Genomic DNA, 25,155 nt, shown 5'->3' with positions numbered 1-25,155 from the left:
GGAAAAATATTATTTTTACTACTACTACTATTATTATTGCAGTTGAGAGGGCTGAAATCTTTCATGGTAATGTAAAGCACGTTTATTAGCCTCTAAAGCCCCAGTTTCCTGCTCTGTAAAATGGAAGGGTCCCGATCTCTTTCCTACTGCTCTGTGAGTACTTAAGGGGATGGAATTTAGGAAACGCCCAGCACCTAGTACACTATTGGCACAGAGTGTTAAAGCCACCGAGAGGCCGAGGCGTCAACCCTCCGTTTCCCTCCCGGTGCCCCGTCCAGCGCCGGGTGGGGTCGATTGGGCAGGGCTGAAGCGCCAGGCGCGTGCAGAGCCCGGCGGACCCGCCCCTCGGGCCCGGGCCTCGCGGGAGGCGGAGCTCGCACTCAGGAGCCGCCTCCTGGGCAGCGGAGGCGGTCCCGGAGCAGCTTTCCGCGGCCTCCACTTTCCCCGGGCAGAGCTCGCCCGCCGCGGCCGTCTCTGTGGTGAGTACACGCGGCCCTGGCTCCGCCGGTGCCCGGGATGTGCAGTTCCCTGGACACGGGCTCCGTGCGAGGGTAGCCGGGCGGCGGCCGGGGTCGGTCCCGGGGCTGGGGCGGGGCGGCCCTGGAGATGGCGCGGCGGCCTCCGTGGGGCAGCCCCGCCTCAGCCGAAGCGATGGGCCGGTCCGGTGGCCTGCGGAGGCCGAGCCTGGCGGGAGGCGCCGGCTCAGGTGCTGGCGTCCCGCCGCGGCGCCGCCTCTGCCGTGGGCCCGGGGAGCCAGGCGAGGGGCTGCCAGGTAGGAAAAGATCCAGGGCTCACCTCCACGCCCCGGATCACGATTCCGGGGTCACCCCCAGCACCTCTCCGCCAGGTGCATCAACCTGAAAAAGCCCCTTCTTCCTGGAAACCCTCTTTCTCCAGCGTTTTTACGGGGAAACTGATCAGCTGACCCCAGCACCAGGCCTGCGAAGGGCCGGCGACCTTTGACCTTTCTCCGAAGGCGCTGGTCACCTGGGTTATAAAGGACTTCGGAGACTGCCATCCAGTGTCTGTTGATCTGTATCCCTTATGTTCTGTCTTCCCTTAGATAAGGGCTGTTATCTCTTTATTTGAGAAAGGGAAGTCCAGAGGGCTCTGGACCCAGAAGAGGCGTATGGGTTGGTAGCCTTAGGAGAGCAGTTATCAACAGAGGGTGGGCGTGCACCCTGTTGCAAAGTGTTCCGTAGTGGATGAGGGATGGGGACGTGGAGGTGGTGAGGGCACTGGTAGACCTCACCAGCCGTTTGGTTATGAAAAGGAGGAATAAGAAAATGGTAATTTGAGTGTGGAGGATAGTTATGTGGTTTTTTTAAAATTAATATTTAAAGAAAGGAAAAGAATACCTTGAAAATGCAAGAAAATCAAGGAGTCTCAGATCAGGGTGAATAGGATTCAGGGTCCGGATTGAGAAATTGAATTCAGAAGAGGGCGCGGAGGGCAGTTCCCGAGACTCAGGCGGGGAGTGCTGGAAGGTCTCTCTTGCGGGAGGAGATAATGGATTGGATATAGTTCGGAATTGATTGGATATAGTTCGGAAGTTTTTGTTGTTTTGTCTTCTAGAGCAGGTTTCTTCTTTATGGAAACTGTAAACCCCATGAAATTGCAAAAACTTTCGAGTACCTAGATCTTTGATTAGATTAAAAACATCCGCTGTGAAGAAGTACTGACCTGAATTGAACTGTTTGCGTAATCTAAGAGGAAATGGATAGAGAGGGCAATAAAATCAGCTCTGTGGTTATAGTTTATATACTTTTTGATATAATAAGTATTCAGTATCTACTTTAAGCTGAGCTAATACTGATGCGTGCCTTTCCCAGAGATGCATGCACATGATTTGGGAACTAATCATCTCTTTGAAGATCTTTTATTCAGTGGAAACATCCAAAACAAGTCAGTGATGGTTTTCTGTTCTTTGTTTTAAACCATCAGTGAACAGCAGTGGTCTCTCAAACCTGGCTGCATGTCTCAGAGTTATCTAGGCTCCTGTTAAAAATACCGAATTTTTTTTTTTTTTTTTTTTTGAAACAGAGTCTAGCTCTGTCGCCCAGGCTGTAGTGCAGTGGTACAATCTTGACTCACTGCAACCTATGCCTCCCAGGTTCAAGCAATTCTTCTGCCTCAGCCTCCTGAGTAGCTGGGACTACAGGCCCACCACTCCTGGCTAATTTTTGTATTTTTAATAGAGATGGGGTTTCACCATGTTGGCCAGGCTGGTCTGGAACTCCTGACCCCAAGTGATCCATTTGCTTTGGCCTCCCAAAGTGCTGGGATTACAGGCGTGAGTGACAGGCCCAGGCAAAAATATTGATTTCCTGACCCCACCTCAGCCCATTGAAATAAAAATCTCTGGGTCTGCAGCCTGAGAATAGGCATTTCAAACAGAGACCACAGGGTTCTCTGGCACTGAAGAATTACTAACAGCCTCTGGTTTTTCTTTGAGATTTCGGCTTGTTGGGCCTATTTAGAATAGGTTTTCTTAAAGGTTATATGAATGAATTGTCAAACTTTATGTAACTAAAAGTTGTGATTCCTGTCTGTGATGCTATCTTTAAATTTTAATATACAGTTGTCTCCCTTACTTTTGGGGGATATGCTGCAAGACCAAAAGTAGATGCCTGAAACCATGGATGGTGCCAAACCCTATATATGCTGTTTTATTTCTATATATATATCTATAATACTTATAAATTAGGCACAGTAAGAGATAAAAATGTCTAATAGTAGAATAGCTATTACAATATGCTGTGATAAAAGTTATGTGAATGTCATCTCTTTCTCAAAATATCTTATTGTGGTTAACTGAAACCGCAGAAAGTGAAACCAGGGACTACTGTATTTTAAAGGAAAACTATGTAGTCATTTTGTCAGAAAACAACATTGTTTCTGATGATGAAAACTCCATTTTAGAAAAATTAGAAGATACAAAAGAAATGAAAGGTTTTCCCTAATTCTATAATTAAGAGATGACCACCAGTTTCTCTGTCATTTTGTATATGAAAGGCATGCACACATACATCTATTTCATAATTGGTATTATATGTTATATGCTCCTTTTTGTTTTTTCGAGACAGGGTCTCGCCGTAATGCCCAGACTGGAGTGCGGTGGCGCGATCTCGGCTCACTGCAACCTCCGCCTCCCAGGTTCAAGTGATCCTCCTTCCTCAGCCTTCCAAGTAGCTGGGACTACAGGCGTGGGCCGCCATGCCCAACTACTTTTTGTACTTTTAGTAGAGAGGAGTTTCAACATGTTGGCCAGGCTGGTCTCAAACTCCTGACCTTGAGTGATCTGCCTGCCTTGGCCAGCTAAAGTGCTGGGATTACAGGTGTGAGCCATGAAGCCCAGCCTATATTTTATATACATTTTTATATCTTTTTTTCTACTTAACTATTATACTTTTCCATGTAGGTTTTTTAAGCACCATTTTAATGAAAGTATATTGTAATTAATTAAATCAGACCCCTATCGTTAACATTTGTACTTTTCAATTTTTGGTTATTTTAGCAACATTTGTTTGAATGTCATGGTCTACCTCTCTGATTATTTCCTTCCTTCCTTCCTTCCTTCCTTCCTTCCTTCCTTCCTTCCTTCCTTCAGGGTCTCACTCTGCCACCCAGACTGGAGTTCAGTGGCGCAATCTCAGCTCACTGCAACCTCTGCTTCCTGGGTTCAAGCGATTCTCCTGCCTCAGCCTCCCGAGTAGTGCACTGCCATGCCTGGCTAATTTTGGTATGTGTAGTAGAGATGGGGTTTCACCATTTTGGCCAGGCCGGTCTCGAACTCCTGACCTCAGGTGATCCTCCCGCCTCGGCCTCCCAAAGTGCTGGGATTACAGGCATGAGCCACCTCACTTGGCATTGATTATTTTCTTAGAATATATTTCTAAATGATGGAATAAAAAACCTTTCAAATGCATTTTTAAAATCTCATGTTCACATATCTTCTTACTGCTTTTCTTCACCAGAGGGAAAATTAACATATCTGAAAGATCTATATTGCATTCCAGGTCCATTCTCTTATATCAGTGGTTCTGAAACTTTAATGCAGATAAGAATCATTTGGGGAGCTTGTTAAAATTTCATTTTTCTGAGCCCCAGTGGCTGCTGTTCTGACCTGTTGGCTTTGGAGTGGGGCCCAGGAATCTGCAATTTTAACACATTCCCTTATGTATTTGATAAAGGCACTCTTGGAACCAGATGTTGAAAAGTGCTTTTTAAGTAAATGGCCAAACAGATTCAAAACATTTAAGTTACTTGTCAAAAGCCATTCATGAATCTGGTAAGAAGAATTTGAACTCAGCTCTTTGTGACTTCAGAGCCCTGTTATACCCATGACATCAGAGCTTTTTAAACCTTTTAAAGAAGGTTTAGGGTGAGGTGCCCCTGATGACTGCAGAAAGTAAGCTCCTACTGACTCCACAGTTGATTTCTTAGGGGTAGCTGAAAGTAACATATAAGTACACAATGAACTTTTATTGAAACCTCCCATCAGAAATTCTGGTGAATTCTGTATTATGCTGTATAACATATACTACATAAAATAACTTTGGTTGTTTGGGTGTTGCAGGACCACCTGGCTTCAAATGTGGATTTCCACAGCATTTGCCCAGAGGCAGGTACACTGTGTTCCAGTGTGTTGTGGAGCTCATGCAGTGAGTGGCTTCATGAAGGCAGGGGCAGGCCATACAGCACTTCCTCCCCAAGCCAAGTATCACTTTTAGAAGTAGAGAAGTGGAAGGTAGTGGGCATGACCAAAAGTGCCATTTATTAAAGGTGAGGTCCCTACCTGTAGAATAGTGTTGATATTAGTGAAAGGAGCTAGTATCAGGGTGAGCCTTTAAAATATTTAAAATCCTCCTCAGATGGAATTTTGTAGTCGTTTAATTTTATTAATCTTTATTTCCCCCCCTTCTTTTTTTAATGTCTCATTCCTTTTAGCAAGAGCCTGGAATTATGATGTGTCCTTATGTATTTCAACTAGTATATATCCTAGTCCATCATTTGTTACTAAATTGAGCACCTGAGATATGTCACGTTGGTTTGAGGCACTAGGAATACAAAAACAATGATTCTCATTTAGAATTAAGTTAATTTACTGTCATTTGTTGACTTGGGTTATATCTAGTCTCTGACTCTTTTATTTTTAGTTAATTTTAGACTTATAGAGAAGTTGTAAAAATGGTACAGAGAGTTCACCTAGCTTCCCCTAATAACACCCCTTACATAACCATAGTACATTGATAAATAATATTAACTAAACTACAAACTTTATTTAAAGTTCATCAATTTTCCTACTAATGTCCTTTTGTTTTCTGTTCCCACTGTATTTTATCAAGGATCCTGCATTTTATTTAGTTTTTCTTTCTCCTCCGTCTCCTCCATTCTGAAATAGTTACTCAGTTTTTCCTTGTTTTTCATGATTTTGATTCTTTTAAAGAGTACCAGTTAGGCAGATTGTGGAATGAACTTGTCTGATGTTTTCTCATGCTTCTAATGAAGCTATGCACCATTAGCACGAATACCACACAAGTGATGTTATGGTGAGCAGCTGGGTTTCTCCACTACCAAGTCACTGTCTTTCTCTTTGTGGTTAAGAATTATCTTGCGGGAGATACTTTGAGACTATCCTGTTTCTCTTCAAATTTTTGCCTGTTTAGCATCCATTGGTGAACCTTGTCTGCAACGGTTCTTACTGCGGTGTTTGCCGAGGGTGACTTTTTTCCCATCTCCCACTTTCTTACTAGTTGGAATTTACTATAAGAAAAGAGCTGCCCCTTCTCTTCCATTCATTTATTTGTTTGATCATTTTTATCAATATAGACTAGTGGATATTCATTTTATCCTATGGGTTAAAATACAGTACCATCATTTTTTTCTTAATTACTCAAATGCTTCTAGGTTGGGCCATTAGGAGCTTAATCTTTGGGTTTAAATGACTTGTACATGTAAATGGCTGTCATCATTTTTATCCCATTCCTTACCTTGCCCAGGGAACCATTGCCCCATTAGGATCTGGCCAGTGATCATTCAGAAGCCTCCTAAAGGAGCTGTGATTGGGATGATGAATACCAAGGCCTAAGGAAGGTGGGACAATGTGTGTGCAAAAGGTAAACTCCCAGGAACTCTGCAGGAGTTAAAAGAGTAGCAAATCAGTCCGTCTTCTGGTGCTGCCCAGGGAGCCCCAAGGCATCAGGATCATGTGCCTGGTACAATATCAAGTGTACTTACATGCAATTTTACATGTCTGCAAAAGTACCTGATAGGTTCAGAGACATTGTAATGCTGATTTTGGTGCTCTTAGCTGCTGAATGAACATACCCTTACTCTTTGGTGCAGATCCTTAGTAAATATTTATAAAGTGATGCACGGTGTCCTCCCCACCCACTTCGGTGGAATAAAAATGTGTGTGGTTAGAGATTCTCCAAGAATGATAGGTAGCACTTATGCTGCCTTACTTTTTGTTATAGCTTATCTTCCTTGCCAGATTCAAAAAATTATTATGGAAAATTTCAAGCATACACAAAAGTAGAGAGAAAGAAAATGGACTCTCAGGTACCTATCACCTATCTTTAAGACTTCTCAGTATTTTACCCATCTTGTTGAATCTCTTCTCCCACTTTGGGTTGGAGTTGTTGGCATATTTGACAGGAAATTGCAAAAATTGAGATCTAGAAAAAGATAGAAATAAACTGAGCACAAAGACTAGGCTTTAATTCTCTTTATATCCTTTGCTTGAAAATCGCAGGTACTCGGAAAAGACTGGTTGAATTGAGTAGAGGAAAAGCAAATATGAAAACATGATCATTTTAACTAACTACAGGGCAGACTTCTAGAAAGGAAAAGAGTGGTACATCTTGCCCAAAATAACTTCTTTCATGTTGCCTGCATTTGTTTTCAGTCAAGGCTGTCCTGCCACTTCAAGACAGCCTTGACTGAAAAAGAACATAACTCTGAGACTGTGGTGAGAATTAAGGGTCTCTCAGTTACTTAAATGTTATCTTATAGATAGATAGTTAATCTTCTGTTTAGGGATTCTCTTGTGATTCTTGATAGACTTTCTCCTGCCCGCCATTGCAGTGTGCCCTGTGCCAGTACCTCTTGGTTAATACAGCACTCATTCCCTGTTGTCAAGGACCATGCTTTTCTAGCTCTCACAGAGGGGAAGAACTTTTCCCTTATTTTCTCTTTGGGTCAAAATGTGCTTCTGTAACAAGCTTTCACATTTTAAAAGTACTCCCTTAAAGCTGTGCCAGGAAGGGGCAACTGAGGCGGAGAACCATTAGGGCTGTGTCTTAGGCTGTGCCCAGCTAACATCTCAGGGCATTTGCAGTCTCCCTTGCCTATTTGTTCTGTCCAACATCTGGAAATGGCTTCCCTTCTTGGGTGACAGACAGCCTGGCCAATAACCTAGAGAGAGCTTCTGTGATGTATTGATGCTTGGAACCTCTAAAACCTCTGGTTTTCGGATCTCTAAACCCTTAGTGGGAGACCTACCGTTACGGTTAGTCAGGGTCCATCGGGTATGGGTTTTCAGTTTGTGCCGAAGTGAATTATTTCAGGATAGAATTTCCATTTGAAACAACGTGTCTTTTGTGTTTGCCTTTTAGATTGTTGGACAGAACTACGAGCAAAAGCAGGCATTGTATTTTCAGTTGTCATCAAGTTCGCGATCAGATTGGAAAAGTTCAACTTGAAGCTTTCTTGCCTGCAGTGAAGCAGAGAGATACATATTATTCACATAATAAAAAACATGGGCTTCAACCTGACTTTCCACCTTTCCTACAAATTCCGATTACTGCTGCTTTTGACTTTGTGCCTGATGGTGGTTGGGTGGGCCACCAGTAACTACTTTGTGGGTGCCATTCAAGAGATTCCTAAAGCAAGGAAGTTCATGGCTAATTTCCATAAGGCCATCATTTTGGGGAAGGGAAAAACTCTGACCAATGAAGCATCCACGAGGAAGACAGAACTTGACAACTGCCCTTCTGTGTCTCCTTACCTCAGTAAGTGTTCCCTTTTTACTTTTATGTAAGTAGTATGTAAAGTTTTTATTTAAATATGACATGTACTTGCCTGTATCAAAACATCTCATATACCCCATAAATGTATACATCTCCTGTGTCACAGAAACTATACATTCAAATAAAATAAATGTTACATGTACAAGAAAGTACAAAACTCGGAAGTGTACTGCTTGGTTAAGTTTCAGAAAATGAACATAGTTGTCTAGATGTAAATTTAATGTAGATGATGGGGCAATGGATGCAGCAAACCACCATGGCATGTGTATACCTATGTAACAAACCTGCACTAACTAACATGTATACCTATGTAACAAACCTGCACTGTAACTAACATGTTCCCCAGAATTTAAAGTATATGAAAAGAAGTTACAAATGCTTCGTGTAGCACAGAAGAAAAAAAAAAAGAAAGAAAAAAAGAAATGGCATCTTGCTGGAACCATAGGAATTCCCATGCTTCTTTCAGTCGCCACTTTGTCTACAAGATTCTAACTCTACACTTAGATTTTTCCTGTTTTTGAATCTTACAGGTTGGAAGCGTATGTTATATATTCTTGTGTTTGGCTTCTGTTGCTCAACATTATTTTTGTGAGATCTATTCTCATGGTTGTGTGTGGCTATGGTTTGTCCATTTTCATTGACGTATAGTAGTCTGTCATATGAACAGACCCACTTTTACTATCCAGCCACAAAAGTCTCAGCAGCAGACATTATTAATAGGGTCCAGTGATCTAGGCTGGTGGCCCCACCCCATATGCCTCTTGTCCTCCTCTTGAAACTAGTGGGCTAGCCTGTATCAGCAGAGCACAAGAGCTTGAGAGGAGAAATGCAGGCATGTTCTAGCCTCCACTGGGGTCACATCTGTTATATTCCTTTGGCCAAAACTATGGAGTCAAGGGACAGAGACTAAGTTTTTCGATGTGATCTTTAGTGTTTATTTCTTAAATATGTTGTATATTTTGATTCACCTTTTATGTCTTGCCTCTCAACTTAAACAGTAAATTAGTCTAAGATCAAGGTGCCGGCATGGTCAGTTTCTTGGTGAGGCCCCTCTTACTGGGTGTGTCCTCACATGGCCTTTCCCTGGTGTGTGTGATACACACACATAGAAGGAAAGGGAAAGAGAGAAGGAGAGAGAAAGACAGAGATAGACAGATCTCATTCCTCTTGCTCTTTTTATAAGGGCTTTAATCCCACATGGCAGCTCCACCCCTATGATGAACTCATCTAAACCTAGTTACTTCCCAAAGGTCCCACAGTGGGGATTAGGAATTCAACATATGAATTTTGGGGGACACAAACCTTTAGTCTGCACACCCCTTTCCTAGTTGAGTCACAGTCCTGTACCGTATTCATATTGGCATGCCGCTTCTCTTTAGTCAGTTACAGAAAAGCCAAAATGTTATTCCCGATTGTGTGTTCCTTCATACATTATACAAGTTGAGATATGAAAATGAGTCAGTAAAATGCAAATATGGCTGATTATTCCCCTAGCTTAAAATATTCACAATATATTTAAACAGTAAATTCATTCATAAAGAATAGATGGGCAGTGACTCATTACTGGGCAAATACTGGACTAAAGGTGATGTGGTTGGTGATAACTTAAAATGGGCCATTAGTGACCCAAGGAGGGGCAGAACTTGAGAGATGGTGGGGTAGAGGGAGGGGTAGGGAGACTTGATAGAGAGTAAATGGAAGCGGAAACTGGTTAGGGCACGTAAAAAGTTATGACGATGAGAAGGTGAGCCAGGAGACTAGTTTATATCAGACCTGTTGCATGAGGCTCTTTCAGGGTGCAAGAACAGAGACTCAGTCAGGTTAATGATGGGCATTATGAACAGGCCACACAGGAGACCATCTCAACAGCTACCCCATTATCTCTAGTAGCTCCGTAGCCCAGCATCAGCTCTCACAATTGCCTTCTGTGTACCTCCATTCCTTACTGTTGGTTTTTAGGGCATTACTGATTGTTGTGTCTTGCATGCAGACCCTGCAGGAAGGCTCTCGTAGGCCAATTATTCTCTTTGGGTGGCTTGAAGAAGTTGCTAACCTTGCCTCCTGTTGGGCAGAGCACCAAGGTGTCGTTAGACATGTGAGCCTGATCTGTGCAGCCATGGCCAGGTTAGAGGATGGTCACACTGAAAAGGCATGGCAAATTATGTGCAATGAATTATGCACAGGAAGGGCATATGACTGCTTTACTCAGAAGGGGATAGTGCACTTTGCAAACATCTTGAGATTTTACAGTCTGACCAGTATATGTGCGATTTAGAAAACAAAAACCAAAACCAACCTGAGCTGTTTCCTCCTGTGGATGGCTTTGGGCTTTGTCTGGTTGGATTGCTTCCAGACACACTGAGCAAATGCTATGCTCGATTGGAAATGTCTGTTGTGGTGGCAAAATGGGAGAGTTGTTGCAGGGCCACAAGTACCTGTTACAGCTGGGTTAGGGAGTGAGACTGGTTTCCACTTCTTTTTAGTGCTTTACCTACAGGGAGTCAGGATAGTTCCAGAGTTTAGGGAAGGAGTGGGAGGAGTGCCTTGTCCAGGAGCTTGATTCTGTGGAATGCTGTTGATATTTAAGAGATTTTTCCCTCCTCCTGGAATTTGGAGAAGGAAAAGAGGATAGACCAAATTTGAAGAGTTACTCTGTCTAGCTCTGACCTTTGCTCTTACCAGGGTTCACCAGGACAGTCTACATATCCTTCTTACAGATGAATCATAGAGGACTTTTGATTACCCAGCCACAAGGAAATGCTCATATTATATATCCGCCACTTGCTTTTGCAGCCAGTAACCTTAGTCACATGATCCTCTGGCTATCATCATGACTAAATGAGCCTTTACAGTAATCATAATAAAAGCTGACATTTGTAGCGCCCACTGTGAGCTGGGCGATAGTCTATGCATATTAGCTTGTGTAAACCTCAACACTTTTTGAAGTAGCTACTGTTATTGTTTGTGTGCTTTGTTCATTGTAGAAGGTCAGAGCAAGCTCATTTTCAAACCAGATCTTACTTTGGAAGAGGTACAGGCAGAAAATCCCAAAGTGTCCAGAGGCCGGTATTGCCCTGAGGAATGTAAAGCTTTACAGAGGGTCGCCATCCTCGTTCCCCACCGGAACAGAGAGAAACACCTGATGTACCTGCTGGAACATCTGCATCCCTTCCTGCAGAGGCAGCAGCTAGATTATGGCATCTACGTCATCCACCAGGTGAGCATGGGGGCAGACCAGGGCCTGACCTCGACCCTCCTCTCGCTGCTGAACTTGGCCATGTGACTGTTTGTCTATCTTGGGTAAAAGGAACATCAGACTATCATCAAAAAAGAGTTCTCTTACCTCATTTATACTTGAAAGGATTAGAGGAAATTCTTGTCTCCAAGTGTGGAGTTATGGGTTCAAGTTCCGGGAAATTTTACTGCCCTTAAAGGAGCCTCTGGAGGAAGCCTGTTGTGTGAGCCCTTCCATGTTAGGCAGTGATTACCTTCAGATTTCCCTGAGGCTTCCTGGTCCCTTGTGTTTCTTTCTGTGCTTGCCATGCACTACATGATGAGATTCTGGAATTGTCTGTCATTATCGCCCATAGCTACTCAATGGGGATCTAGACAGAGGATTTGACCGAATATTCTGTATTAGTAGCTGTGGTGCTCTATGGCTGCCCCCACATTTCTGCCCTGAACTTTGCCACTATTTATTATGTGAAACATGTTATGTTTGATTTTCACTTTCTGGATTCACTTATTTGGCTTCCAGAAGCATGATTTGGTAGGAGCACAGTATAACTATAGGCTGCTTTTGAAGAGCTTACCTTTTAGGTGAGTGGAGTGGGTGATTAAAGATACCTCTATTTGGCACCAAAGTTTATTGAAAGAAAACTAAGACATCAGTTTAAACATCAGTGTCTAAGTTTGTCACAATTATCTTGGGCCATCCAAATAATCCTCCCTCAAATTCTTACAAATTCTAAGTATGTCAGCAAAATCATGACTACTGTTAGAACTGGTAATATTTGTTTAGGTGGAACTTTGGATAACTCAGAGGACCAGCTCTGCGGTATAGACTTGGTGATAAACTGGGGCTCTTGGAAATCGGTGTGCTTATATAGTACACCCATGCCTGGATTTTAGCACTTGGAACAAAATGTTACTATTATATTGTTTTATAGCTATTTTTGTTTTGAAGGTTGTTGCTTATAGGTATGATTTATTTGATTCTGAGTTCTTACTCAGGGCAGTAACTCACAAGGCATAGTACTAGTTTTATGAATAGAAAAACATGTCTGCTTTGAGCTGAGTGCAGTGGCTCACACCTGTAATCCCAGCACATGGGAGACCGAGACTGGTGGATCACTTGAGGTCAGGAGTTTAAGACCAGCCTGGCCAGCATGGTGAAACCCCGTCTCTACTAAAAATACAAAAAAAAAATTTAGCTGGATGTGGTGGCTCATGCCTGTAGGCCCAGCTACTCGGGAGGTTGAGGCAGGAGATTCACTTGAACCCAGGAGGTGGAGGCTGCATGAGCCAAGATCACACCACTGCACTCTAGCCTGGGCAACAGGGTGAGATTCCATCTCAAATTTAAAAAAAAAAAAAGAGAAAAATATTTCTGCTTTGTGTTATTCTTATCAGGAAGACATTGTGGTAACATCTGAGAAATGCTTGTACTTTTATGATAAACCACTTAACTGGGATTCATTCTGAAGGAATTTTAACAAAGCAGCCATAAAAAAAATAGTGTAAATTATTTTATTACAGCTTCAATCATATTACTGGTTGAACTGCATTCTTTTATTATCCAGTGACAGATCTGTCTCCATAAGGCCACTGTGAGGATTAGCCTCCACCATTAGCATTAAAACAGGATTCTCTTACAGGGATTTCTAAGAAATTTTAAAGTAGCTTAGAAATATTAGCAATAACCTTCTCTTTTTATAGGTCAAGATTTTTTGATCCTTTCTGGCAAGCTATTAACTAAGTCTCTTAGAAGCTTAGTGTAAATTCATAACAGAGGATAAGATTGGGATTAACCTAGGGTTGAACTGTGAAGCAGTAATACTAATTGACATGACTAGTATATAAGAAAGGTTTTGTAGTTTTATATGGAATAAATAAAAGTGTTTTTAAAATTTTAAGTGAAATTGCTTTTTGTAACTGTGGTAAGAATACTTAAGATTTATACTCTTAACACATTTTAAGTGTACAATATATTATTGATTATTTGAGTTATTTGTATTTTAAAGCTGTGTTTAAAAAATTTTAAGTTGTGGTAAAACACACGACATAAAATTTATCCTCTTAGCCTTTTTTAAACTTTTATTTACTTTTACTGTCTTAACCATTGAGTGTACAGTTTAGTAATGTTAAGAATATTTCCGGGGCCAGGCGCGGTGGCGCACGCCTGTAATCCCAGCACTTTGGGAGGCTGAGGTGGGTGGATCATGAGGTCAAGAGATCGAGACCATCCTGGTCAACATGGTGAAACCCCATCTCTACTAAAAATACAAAAAATTAGCTGGGCATGGTGGTGCGTGCCTGTAATCCCAGCTACTTGGGAGGCTTAGGCAGGAGAATTGCCTGAACCCAGGAGGCGGAGGGTGCGGTGAGCGGAGATCGCGCCATTGCACTCCAGCCTGGGTAACAAGAGCGAAACTGCGTCTCAAAAAAAAAAAAAGAATATTTCCATGAATTGTATCTGTGTATAATTATGCAATATATTGGTTGCATAAATATATGCAGTGTATTTATGAAATCAGTCTCCAGAACTTGATCTTGCAAAACTGGAGCTCTCTACCATTAAACAACAACTCTTCAGATTTCAATTAATGTTTCTTAGTTCTGAAATATAAGTATGTGTGAAGCATATAGAAAAAACCAAATGGTCTTTTATTGTCATTGCATCTTCCCTGTTAGATGTTTATGTCACAAGTATCGTCTTGTGTGTTAGCAAGAATAATACAACCTCCTGAATCCTAACTAAGAGGGCAACACTATGAAATTTTATCTCAGGAGCTTCTCAAGTTTTAATTTTCGTATCTCTAGGCTGGAGGTAAAAAGTTTAATCGAGCCAAACTCTTGAATGTGGGCTATCTAGAAGCTCTCAAGGAAGAAAACTGGGACTGCTTTATATTCCATGATGTGGACCTGGTACCCGAGAATGACTTCAACCTTTACAAGTGTGAGGACAATCCCAAGCATCTGGTAGTTGGCAGGAACAGCACTGGGTACAGGTGAGGTGGCTCTGCTGAGGGTGGCTTAGGATGAGAAGCTCAACTGTTGTGATCAAGACTGGGTAGAAAAAGCATTCAGAATATCTTAAGAAAATGAGAAATAGGAAAAATTGTCTATGATATATATATATCACTTAAAGTGCAAAAATGAAGTTAGAGATTGTAATGAGGAAAAAACCCTACAACAACTTTGGCAGAGGATCACAAAGACAAGGGAAAGCATTGGAGAAAAATGTCATCCAAGCATCGCAGGCAGTGGCCAGTCCGACTCCCAACGCCCCTGTTGGGGGGCTTTTGCAGGCTTTCCCACACTGACTTGAATGCAAGTAATGTTATTTGTCTATTCCCGACTCCCCCCTCTAGGAGGCAACAAGTGAGACCTCTGTTGAGACGTCCCTTTAAGTGAGACCTCTGTTGAGACGTCCCTTTAAGTGAGACCTCTGTTGAGACTTCCCTTTAAGTGAGACCTCTGTTGAGACGTCCCTTTCCAGACTGTGGCCTCTTTCTAGAGTATGGGGAGAGGTGGGGGAGGACATATCCTCTGAGTAGTCTTTGTGGGAGCCAGCACACCCAGGACAAAGCCATTTCTCTCAAAGCCACTGTGAGAAGTGCCAGATGCCACCATCTGTGTCTTCATTCCTCTTCTCCTTTACCCCTCAGAAGGGCATAGCTGCTTTTCAGCCTTATTTGATTATACCAGCTCCTACTCAAGCACAGCCAAGGGGAAATAGTGACCCAGAACGTTTCTCTGCAAATGAAACACTATACTCCCTCATGTGTGCACACTTACCTATCAGCTTCCCCAAGCCCTGCCGTTCATGAGTGCTCACATCTGTGGCGCTGACTGTGTTGGAGGCCGTGAGACTAGTTTGAATAAGGTAGAGCGCCTGCCCTCAGAGAGCTCCCCACTGAGTTTCAGTGTGGAGAGACAGGTAGCTACAGTGGAGTTGTGTTAATTTTGTGTTTCTGCAAATACAACTATAAGCACTTGGTAAGGAGGGGAGAGAGGGACAAATGAAGAGAGGAAGAGGAAGGCAGCAGGAGCGAGAGAACTGTGAAACTGTCAAATAATACAGGAGATCCCAGCAGCATGTACTCTACATGAGTGTGAAGTAGAAAGTGAGTCCCTCGATACCTCACTTGTTCTGGGCTTCCACGTTGCTCTCTCATATTGTGCGATTTTAGAGAATTCTTGAGTAACATCGTGTAGGTAACTCTTGCCTCAGGTACTGACTTAAAACCCAATCCCTATGTAAGCTGCAGGACATAAACAAACTACTGGTGGGTGACAGCACAGTGTCATTAAGAACACCTTAAAGGGAAGGATTTAAAGCTGTTCCCCAGGGAAGGTGGTACCTTAATCCTGTGGAACCAACAAGAGCTTCTCAGCAGAGTTCTAAGACATGCCAGAGAGCATGGCACAGTTTTGGGGAAAATGCAGGTAGTTCACTGGCATTCTAGAAGGAATGTCTGTGAGAAGAGGCAAGAACTGAGGCTAGGCAGGGGCCAGATTACACAGGCCTTGTTTAGTCCAATAAGGAGTTTAGATTTGCTGTGGCAGGGGTTGGGGAGCTGTTGACACATGTTACAGCGGGGGAAGGACAGGAGAAAGCTTGGTTCAGCTGATCTTGGCTGTACTGGATGGAGCAAGGGAAAACGGGAAAAGCTGAGTGGAGAGATGCCACATGTCTGAGTTAGGGCAGGGGCTGTGGATGCAGAGGGCGAGGGGAGAACCCCAGGATTGTTCTCTTTGGGGAAACTTGATCTTTGGATCTAATCTTATTATCTAGAGGTTTTGTTTTCTGGTTTCTTTGAGTCACTTCTGCATTGAGGAAAGCAGTGTATCATGGCTGGGCAATTTGGTTTTCTCAAAAGCATGTCACTATCTGTTCCCTTATTCTGTAGTAAGACGTCACTATTTACAACACAGAACACCTGTATTTTGGACACTTGCCTTAGATGATAATCTTAAACTTCCCATTGCTCAGATTTTTTTAAACACCTGGTTGCCTGGTTCATTTCTAAGCAATCACAGAGGATTGCTTACGGACAGGTTTTTTTGCTGGGATTCTAGATTTTATCTTTGTATTAGGCTGAACCATAAGAAGGCTGAGCTCTTGGACATTCCTGCCGGGAATTGATTTTCACTCATGCTTTGGTGTCACAATTGTGGATTTCATCAGATGCTCCTCACTCTGAGAAACGGCGCACGTATGAATCTTGCTGTTTTTAACTTGCCATTCTAACTGGCCAGATGTTTCTTTTATAACTACGTATCAGAAAGCCTTTGTTGAGTAACTGACAGGTTTTCTTAATATGATTCAGTAATTGAATATGTTTCCCCTTTTGATCAAGAGGCTCTGAGCCAAATCCATGGCGCTCTTTTAGAAACGGAAAAGAATCTTATTTGCAGATCAGAGTTCTAATGTAGTTCCCATCTTAATTTTCTATGTGATTTAAATGTTTCTAGGGCCCTGGTTTGTCATTTATGTTTTTCTCTTTTTTGTGTGTATCATGTAAGCAACCTCATCTTTTGCATCTGGAGAGTGGTATGTATAAGTAACGTAGGTAGGAGTTACCCTCCTTCTGGACTACTTGCTTTTGTTGCTTTGGGCAAAGACCCTGTGGTGGGAGAGTTCATTTCCAGGCAGCTGAGTGTCTGCCCCCTGCTGGCAACTGTGTGTGCCAGTGCCACAGAGCTTAAGTCAGCACATGCCTCATCACTGTCACAGCAGCCCCATGAGTACATGTGCAAGAAAGGTTTTCACCTTACATGCAGAAGGAAGAAGTTAAATTAAGTTGCCCCAGCTGTCTCAGACTCTGCTGAAGCCAGAAACAAATCTTGTTTCTCACTGCCTGTGGGTCAGTGATAAAGCTCTGGACCAGCTGGTGGTAAATTTTACTGGCAAGAACTCCTTTGATACCTGCCTCCTCCTACAATGATTCTATTGTTATTTTATGACTACATTTTCCCCACCTTTGGGCCTTACAGCCCTTTACAAATAAGTAAACCATTCCAGGGCCAATTAAATATGTATACTTTTACAGATAAGAAGAAAAAACAAAAGCAAAGATCAATAAACAGAGATAGTTGCCATCTCACAGGTACCCAAGAAACAGTTTTTTTTTTTTTTTTTTTTTGAGATGGAGTCTTGCTCTGTCGCCCAGGCTGGAGTGTAGTGGTGAGATCTCGGCCCAGTACAACCTCCACCTCCTGGGTTCACGCGATTCTCCTGCCTCAGCCTCCCAGGTAGCTAGGACTACAAGCGTGTGTCCCCACGCCCGGCTAGTTTTTTGTATTTTTAGTAGAAATGGGATTTCACTGCGTTAGCCAGGATGGTCTAGATCTCCTGAGCTTGTGATCCGCCTGCCTCGGCCTCCCAACATGCTGGGATTACAGGTGTGGAGAAACAGTTCTTTAACTCTTCTTGCTGACTTGTCTTCTTCTGCTCCTGCTCACTCCAGCTCACCCATCTCCAGGCAGTCCTTGGGCAGCCCGTGCTTTTCTCTCCTGTGCTTTGCCTCACGGAGCTCTGGTCACCAGGAGATCCCCCATTTTTCTGCCTGTTTGAATCCTTCCAGGTTCCCTCCTCCTGATGTGGCAACACCTCTCTGTTCAGAACCCTGATAATGCTCACCTCTCTTGTTAGGTTATAAACTCTGAGGGCAGGGCTTCCGCATTCACGTGTTTAGCCAGCTGTCTTGCCCGTGGTGGGTGGTGGTCACTGCCACATCGTCCTCCTTCTCATGCTGATTTCCTGTTGGTGTCAGCAGGTTGTACCTGCCTGGTCACCACATCTTGATGAGGCAGCTGGTGTTCAGGCAGCTAAGAATCCCTCGCCTCTATAAAACACATTCCGAGAACCATGGTAATGAGACACTGCTAATAGATGTCTTGGGGTCAGTGATAGTTACCTTCTAAGCACGTTATTTCCTTTTGTTTGTTTTATTGCAGGATGCAAAAATACCATTTACCAGTATTTTAAGTTGGGGGCATATAGGTAAATCTGTTTCTGTTATGGGTTAAACAGAGTCCCCAGTATTTTCTCAGAAAATAGAAAGAAACAACTGAACTCCAGATTAGCTTTTGGGATGCCACTTGTTTGATGGCAAGTATCTACATGTTTATTGATCTTTCCTTTTGGTTTTTCTTTTTATCTGGAAAACCATAAATATTTCGTCAGTCCTAGAACAGTCTGACCTGAAGTTAAAGTTAAAAATTCTCTAGATATTCACATCTTTTAATTTAGTAATATCCAAGTTATTAAGCTACCTTAACTAGCATTTCTGAATTGTTGAGATGTTATATTTAAGGGATACCTTTATTTCTCAGATTTACAAATTTGTCCACTGATAATGAGAGTCCTATATAACTGGGAGGCTGGGAGGTACTCCCTGACTTTTACCTCCTGATCTTTTTTCTCTGACTCTTTTTCTCTTTGGTATTCCCAGGGTTCCACAGAGCTGAACCCCTTGGGTCTACCCTTTGTTCTCTTCTCACCGACTAGATTGTTGGGGATTTCTCGACCTGTGCCTTCAGGTACTACGTGATAACAGCTTATTTCCAGAGCTGTATCTCTCATCACTCCTCTCTTGTGAGCTTGGACCCTGTATCTTATTTGCCTACTGGCAAAGCCCCAGGTATATCTAAAGTTCAGCTTATCTAAAGCATAATTCACTGTCTTTCCTTTCAAAACCTAATTATTGTTCCTTACAGCCTATTTTCACAAACAGCACTACCTATACTTTATCTAGTTGCCAGGCCAGAAACTTCAGGGGTGCTGACATGTGTTGGGTTATCCAGGAAACAGACTCGGAGCTGGAGATGCATGCCGAGAAGTAGAGATTTGCATACAGAGTGTGTGCGTGCAGTGTGTGTGTGCAGGAACTGTCTCCTGCCTTCAAACCTCCCCTGCAAAAGTGAAAGTGAAATAAGAAAAGATATATTCATCATGACACGCATTCATGCTGAATCCGGATGCAGCCTCAGAATCCTTCTTAACCCAGTGCCCTTGGCAGCTGTTACCATTCACTGGACTGAGACACAAGATGTAATCTGTTATCAATATCTGACGGGGTAGTTCACGTTGACAGGTATTTCTGTAGGCTTTACATACAAACATCACCACTAACAGTCAGGCGGCACCTCGCTTGCTGAGCAGAGGTGAGCGTTTGTTTAGATCGAGGAAAGAAGAGAAGACAGGGCAGGCCAGGAGCACTGGGAGGTGCAGGAGAAGCAGGAGTGGGTGGGTGGAAGCGCATGGTCTCCCAGGGGTTCCTAGAATGCCAGCCCTGAAATTAGAGACCTTTGATACTAGTATTCTTACCATTTCTGTCTTCTCTTTTGCTCCAGGTTACGTTACAGTGGATATTTTGGGGGTGTTACTGCCCTAAGCAGAGAGCAGTTTTTCAAGGTGAATGGATTCTCTAACAACTACTGGGGATGGGGAGGCGAAGACGATGACCTCAGACTCAGGTGAACAACAGAGAAAGGTCCCCTTCACGGGGCTCTGCGATCAGTGTGGCTCTAGAAACCTGCATTTATATTTATCCCTTTAGATGCCAGTCCAGCAGGTCACTAGGCTGCAGATTTGGGCTAGAAGAGTGGAGCGGGTAGAGGGAGGGCAGGATGGCCCACATCGTTCTGTGCCAGTGGCATTTTACTTCTGGCCTGTGGGCATTTGGGGTCCAGAAGTGTTGGTGGAGGCCTCATGGGCTCGTTAGTGGGAAAGACTGAGACACCAGTGAGTGGGAAATCCCAGACTGCAAGGTGTCTGCTGAACTGTAATTTGGAGACTGGGCTGTTAAGAGCCTCATGCTTTCTGTCAGACCTCAGGGGGTCCTTGCACAGTTCCCAGTGTCCCCAGCAGGGAGTGCCAGCAGCCTTTGGGGAGATGCACATGCTGAAGCATTAGCCAGCCCCACACGCTGTGGGGACCTGACCCCAGGTGGCCTTACCCCAGGCCTGACTCTGGGCTGTTGGCATTACCCTAGGTTCTCTTGGACTGCTCTCTGTTCTGACGGGCTGAAAGGGAATAAATCCGGCCTCTACCCACAGCTTCTTCCCTTGAACTTGGATTTGGAGGCCAGATAGTTATAGATATCCCTAACTCCTAGAAATAAATAATTATTCAAGAACTTGGGGTGATATCTTTAGAGTTGTAATCACAAGGCCCTTCTGGGTATCAAGGAGACCCCTTTCCCTCCTGCCGTTGCCTCTTGGAAAAGACATTTCTTTTTTTTGTTTGTTTTTTTTTCTTTTGAGACAGTCTTGCTCTGTCACCCTGGCTGGAGTGCAGTGACACTATCTCAGCTCACTGCAACCTCTGCCTCCCAGATTCAAATGATTCTTCACTCTCAGCCTCCCGAATAGCTGGGACTACAGATGTGTGCTGTGGTATCTGGCTAATTTTTTTTGTAATTTTAGTAAAGGCCGGGTTTCACCATAATGGCCAGGCTGGTCTTGAACTTCTGACCTCAGGTGATCCGCCTGCCTTGGTCTCCTAAAGTGTTGAGATTACAGGCGTGAGCCACTGTGCCTGGCTGGAAAGGAAATTTCTAACCTGGGGGTCTGAATGATTAGATATGTGATTGTCAGAAATTTTTTTATTGCTTCATCTTAAGGAACCCAGGGGTTCCATGCTGGTCTTGTTCTCATGTCTAGGCTGAGAGCCTCTGAATGTTTGTAGCAGGAGGGAATGGATTTCCCTGGCCAGGGGCTCTACAGAAATGGCCGTAGTGATGGGCAACAGCTCTTGACAGCCCAGCCCATCAGCAGCCTGTGTGGCCATAGCTTAGGAATTGGACGGAGGGTACCTGCTACATTTCAGGACAAGAGTAGTGAAGGCTAGTGATAAACAATCCCCATTATCTTCCACAGATCTCCTTTACTAAGATGATTAGTAGAATTTTGCCCTGATCACGTCTTCACTGTCTTCTCTCCTGCTACCCTTCAGCTTCAAAGTAGAGGGGAGCCTCAAATTTTGCTTTCATTTGAAAAGACCATCATGGTCTTCAGAATGGTTTTCAACTAATGTGGTGGATAAAGTCAGATGATTTGAACGTGAAAGTTGGTTGAGACTTACTGCTTATTTATTCACCTGTGCAACAGGCACTACCCTTCTTTGTACTTACATAATACATTACAGAGTACAAGCATGTTCCATGCAGATTATATCACTTGAATCTTTGAAATCAACTCTCTATCACCATTGCCATTTTACAGATGAGGAAACAGACCTGGAAGAGTGAACTGACTTACTGAGGTTGTAAATAACAGAGTCTAGATTTGAACCTAGGATTGTGGCTTTAAAGCTTGTGACCATAAATGACCATTCCTTTCTTTGTTAAAAGAAGGCAACTCGGCCGGGCGCGGTGGCTCACGCCTGTAATCCCAGCACTTTGGGAGGCCGAGGCGGGTGGATCACGAGGTCAAGAGATCGAGACCATCCTGGTCAACATGGTGAAACCCCATCTCTACTAAAAATACAAAAAAATTAGCTGGGCACGGTGGCGTGTGCCTGTAATCCCAGCTACTCAGGAGGCTTGAGGCAGGAGAATTGCCTGAACCCAGGAGGCGGAGGTTGCGGTGAGCCGAGATCGCGCCATTGCACTCCAGCCTGGGTAACAAGAGCGAAACTCCATCTCCAAAAAAAAAAAGGAAGGCAACTCTAAGTAAATTGGTTATCCTAACAGACTTGATTCTTCTATTCTTCAGGATGTTTTGAAATAAGTACGTTAGCTGGGTGCGGTGGCTTACGCCTGTAATTCCAGCACTTTGGGAGGCTGAGGCGGGTGGATCACGAGGTCGGGAGTTTGAGACCAGCCTGGCCAATATGATAAAAACCCGTCTCTACTAAAAATACGAAAATTAACTGGGCATGGTGGCGTGTGCCTATAGTACCAGCTGCTCGAGAGGCTGAGGCAGGAGAATTGCTTGAACCCGGGAGGCGGAGGTTGCAGTGAGCCAACATTGTGCCACTGCACTCCAGCCTGGGTGACAGAGCAAGACTCCATTTCAAAAACAACAACAACAACAAAACAAATACGTACTTTATCAGTTTTTTTTCTTTTTGAAAATGACTAAGTATAAATTAACACATCTCCTTTGTATCCCAGTAATAAATGTTAAATCTGATTCTTTTTTGGGCTTATCGCCTGAAGTTCTACCATTATAAGAAATTGAAATGTTTGTGACACTGTGTGTGTGTGTGTAAATTTTTGCAAATGATGCTTTTTATTTGCCTAGTGGTAGATAAATAGGATGGACTTAAAAAAAATCTCTATTATTTTTCTAGGGTTGAACTCCATAGAATGAAAATATCCCGGCCCCTACCTGAAGTGGGTAAATATACAATGATCTTCCACACTAGGGACAGAGGCAATGAGGTGAATGGAGAACGGTAAGTTCTGGATTCACTTGCCTGGCAGGCTGCCTCCCTGGGCTGTTCTGTCAATACAGACTATGTTGAATTCGATCAGATTTGAGACAGTTTACTTTGTTAAATGATTTTTATTAAAGAAATTTTGAAACAGACACAAAAGGAGAGAAAGTGGTGCACTGAGTTCTTAACTCATGGCCTCTCTTTCCCTCACTTTTTTTCTTACCCCATTGGATTTAGAAACGTGTCACAGCCGTCATAGCATTTCACGTGTAACTACTTCGGTATGTATTCTTAAAATATAAGTGGCTTTAAAAAAGGAATCACAATACCATTATAATACCTGAAATAAAATTAACAGTATCTCCTTAATGACATCAAATGTCCAGTCAGTGTTAAGTGCTTTTTTATTTTTAAAATCAGTTGGTCAGATCAGTGTCTAAACAAGGTCCACATTGCATTTGAATGATCTCTTTTAATCTGTAGGTTCCCTCTCCCCTTTTTACGTTTTCCTTGATGTTTATTTATGGAACAAGCCAGATTATTTGTCCAACAGAATTCCTTGCATTATGGATTTTTCCAATTGCTTGCTGGTAGTATAACTTAACATGTCCCCCGACCTCTGTATTTTCTCGTAAACTAGGTGTATTAGAGTTCTCTAGAGGGACAGAACTAATAGGACAGATGTATATATGAAGGGGAGTTTATTAAGGAGTATTGACTCACACCATCCCAAGGTGAAGTTCCACAGTAGGTCATCTGCAAGCTGAGGAGCAAGAAAATCAGTCTTGAGTACCAAAACCTCAAAGGTAGGGAAGCCGATAGTGCAGCCTTCAGTCTGTGGCCAAAGGCCCGAGAGCCCCTGGCAAACCACTGGTGTAAGTCCAAGAGTCCAAAAGCCGAAGAAGTTGGAGTTTGATGTTCAGGGATAGGAAGCCCAGGAGAAAGATGAAGGCCAGAAGACGCAGCAAGTCAACTTCTCCCGCCTTCTTCTGCCTGCTTTATTCCAGCCACGCTAGCAGTTGGTTAGATAGTGCCACCCACGTGGAGGGTGGGTCTGCCTCTCCCAGTCCACTGACTCCAGTGTTAATCTCCTTTGGCAACACCCTCAAAGACACACCCAGGAACAATACTTTGCATCCTTCAATCTAATCAAGTTGACACTCAATAGTAGCCATCACACTGGGATTTCTCTGCCTTTCTGGAGACTTGAACAGAATCTGAAAACTATTTTTGGGCAGGAATTTTCATCTGTGGTGTTGTGCACTTCCTCTAGTGTCAAAACAGCAGGATGTAATGTCTGGTTGTATCATTTTGTGATGTTAGGATTGATCTGTGAGTTTAGATATTGCCAGTCTAATCTATGCTTTGTGAGATTCCCCATCAGTTTTTTATCTAATAACTTCAGCAGTCATTGATGCTTGATTTCTAGATTTATTATTTAATTAGGGGTTGCAACATTGTAATATTCTAATTATATCATTCCTTTTGTATTTATTAGATTTTTCTACAAAGTACTTTTCATTTATTTGAATACTCTGGGGTATAGTTTTTATAGGAAAGGCAGAATAAAGAGAAAGAGTCAAGCACTAATTAAATGTTTTTCAGCCTAATGACTTGGTGTTTTCTAGCATCCTTCAGGATGTAGTTCATTTACTTTTTGGTACTCATATTGCCTCATCTTTGTCCAGTGGGGTCTTCTTCAAGCTGCGTCCTGAATCCTTTTGACACAACCACAGTAGTCCTTGAGAGCTTCCCTCCCTGTGCTCTGGTGTGATGAGATGTTCCGAGCTCGTCTTGTACTTTTCCTGCCTTGGGAATTGGCCTATTCACTGAAGAATCTTGGCAGATAAGCCAGTTCTTTATGTGGCTTTGATTGAAGAATCTAGATTTCTTTGTTCTGATTTTTCCCCTTAAATTTTAAAACAGTATTAAGGGGCTTTTAGTGCTTTTGTTATAGTCTACATTTAAAAACAGTATTGAAGTGCTTTTAGCCTGAGATTAAAGGGCCCTGTTAAAGTTTATTTATTTATTTATTTTTGCTGAGGCAGGGTCTCAGTCTGTCGTCCAAGCTGGAGTGCAGTGGCGTGAGCGTGCTCGCTGCAGCCTCGATCTCCTAGGCTCAAGCAATCCTCCTGGCTCAGCCTCCCAAGTAGCTGGGACCACAGGCATGTGTCGCCATGCTCAGCTAATTTTTAAAAAATTTTTTGTAAGCACAAGGTCTTCCTGTGTTGCCAAAGGCTGGTCTCAAACTCCTGGGCTCAAGCAATCTTCCTGCCTCAGCCTCCTAAAGTGCTAGGGTTACAGCATGAGCCACCACGCTTGGCCTAAAGTTGATGTTTTAAAGCATTGTTAAATGGCTGTTAGCCCTTTTGGTAGAGTCAACCACTGCAACAAAATAGCTATTTCTATTTTCTGTGTTCTTCTAGTCATTGTCCATAGGCATGCATTTTTCTCTTTATGTTAAAAAAAATTATTGAGTATATACAAAAGAGTACTCCTACATTGTAT

General features: G+C 43.1%; 1 protein-coding gene and 1 long non-coding RNA gene across 5 annotated transcripts in view; one reads left to right on the top strand and one right to left on the bottom strand.

Moving 5' to 3' along the window:
* The first annotated feature begins 406 nt into the window (after positions 1-406).
* The window catches only part of B4GALT4 (beta-1,4-galactosyltransferase 4), a 90,730-nt gene continuing 65,981 nt past the window's right edge, over positions 407-25,155 (top strand). For 2 of the 4 annotated variants that reach the window (XR_010342002.1, XM_012463955.2), the window contains exons 1-6: positions 407-479; positions 7,620-8,015; positions 11,018-11,250; positions 14,076-14,263; positions 19,617-19,739; positions 22,561-22,665. Coding sequence is in view for 3 of the 4 variants with exons in the window: in XM_012463955.2 (XP_012319378.1) it covers positions 7,763-8,015; positions 11,018-11,250; positions 14,076-14,263; positions 19,617-19,739; positions 22,561-22,665 (902 nt within the window). In the remaining variant the exon portion in view is untranslated. Of the gene's footprint in view, positions 480-6,021; positions 6,120-7,619; positions 8,016-11,017; positions 11,251-14,075; positions 14,264-19,616; positions 19,740-22,560; positions 22,666-25,155 lie in introns of those variants that run through there. The other 2 variants (XM_064374654.1, XM_012463956.3) reach the window with 2 other exon arrangements.
* On the bottom strand, positions 6,568-11,569 carry LOC105725035 (uncharacterized). Its single transcript, XR_001109191.2, has 3 exons — positions 11,377-11,569; positions 7,507-7,717; positions 6,568-6,680 (listed from the first exon to the last, which is right to left on the bottom strand). It is a non-coding gene; the product is annotated as an uncharacterized LOC105725035 (long non-coding RNA).

This window comes from Aotus nancymaae, unplaced genomic scaffold, assembly GCF_030222135.1.
Source record: "Aotus nancymaae isolate 86718 unplaced genomic scaffold, 86718_ANA_hifiasm-v0.15.2.pri h1tg000011l, whole genome shotgun sequence".
In the NCBI taxonomy this organism is placed as follows: domain Eukaryota; kingdom Metazoa; phylum Chordata; class Mammalia; order Primates; family Aotidae; genus Aotus; species Aotus nancymaae.
This window is presented reverse-complemented; position numbering and strand designations above follow the sequence as displayed.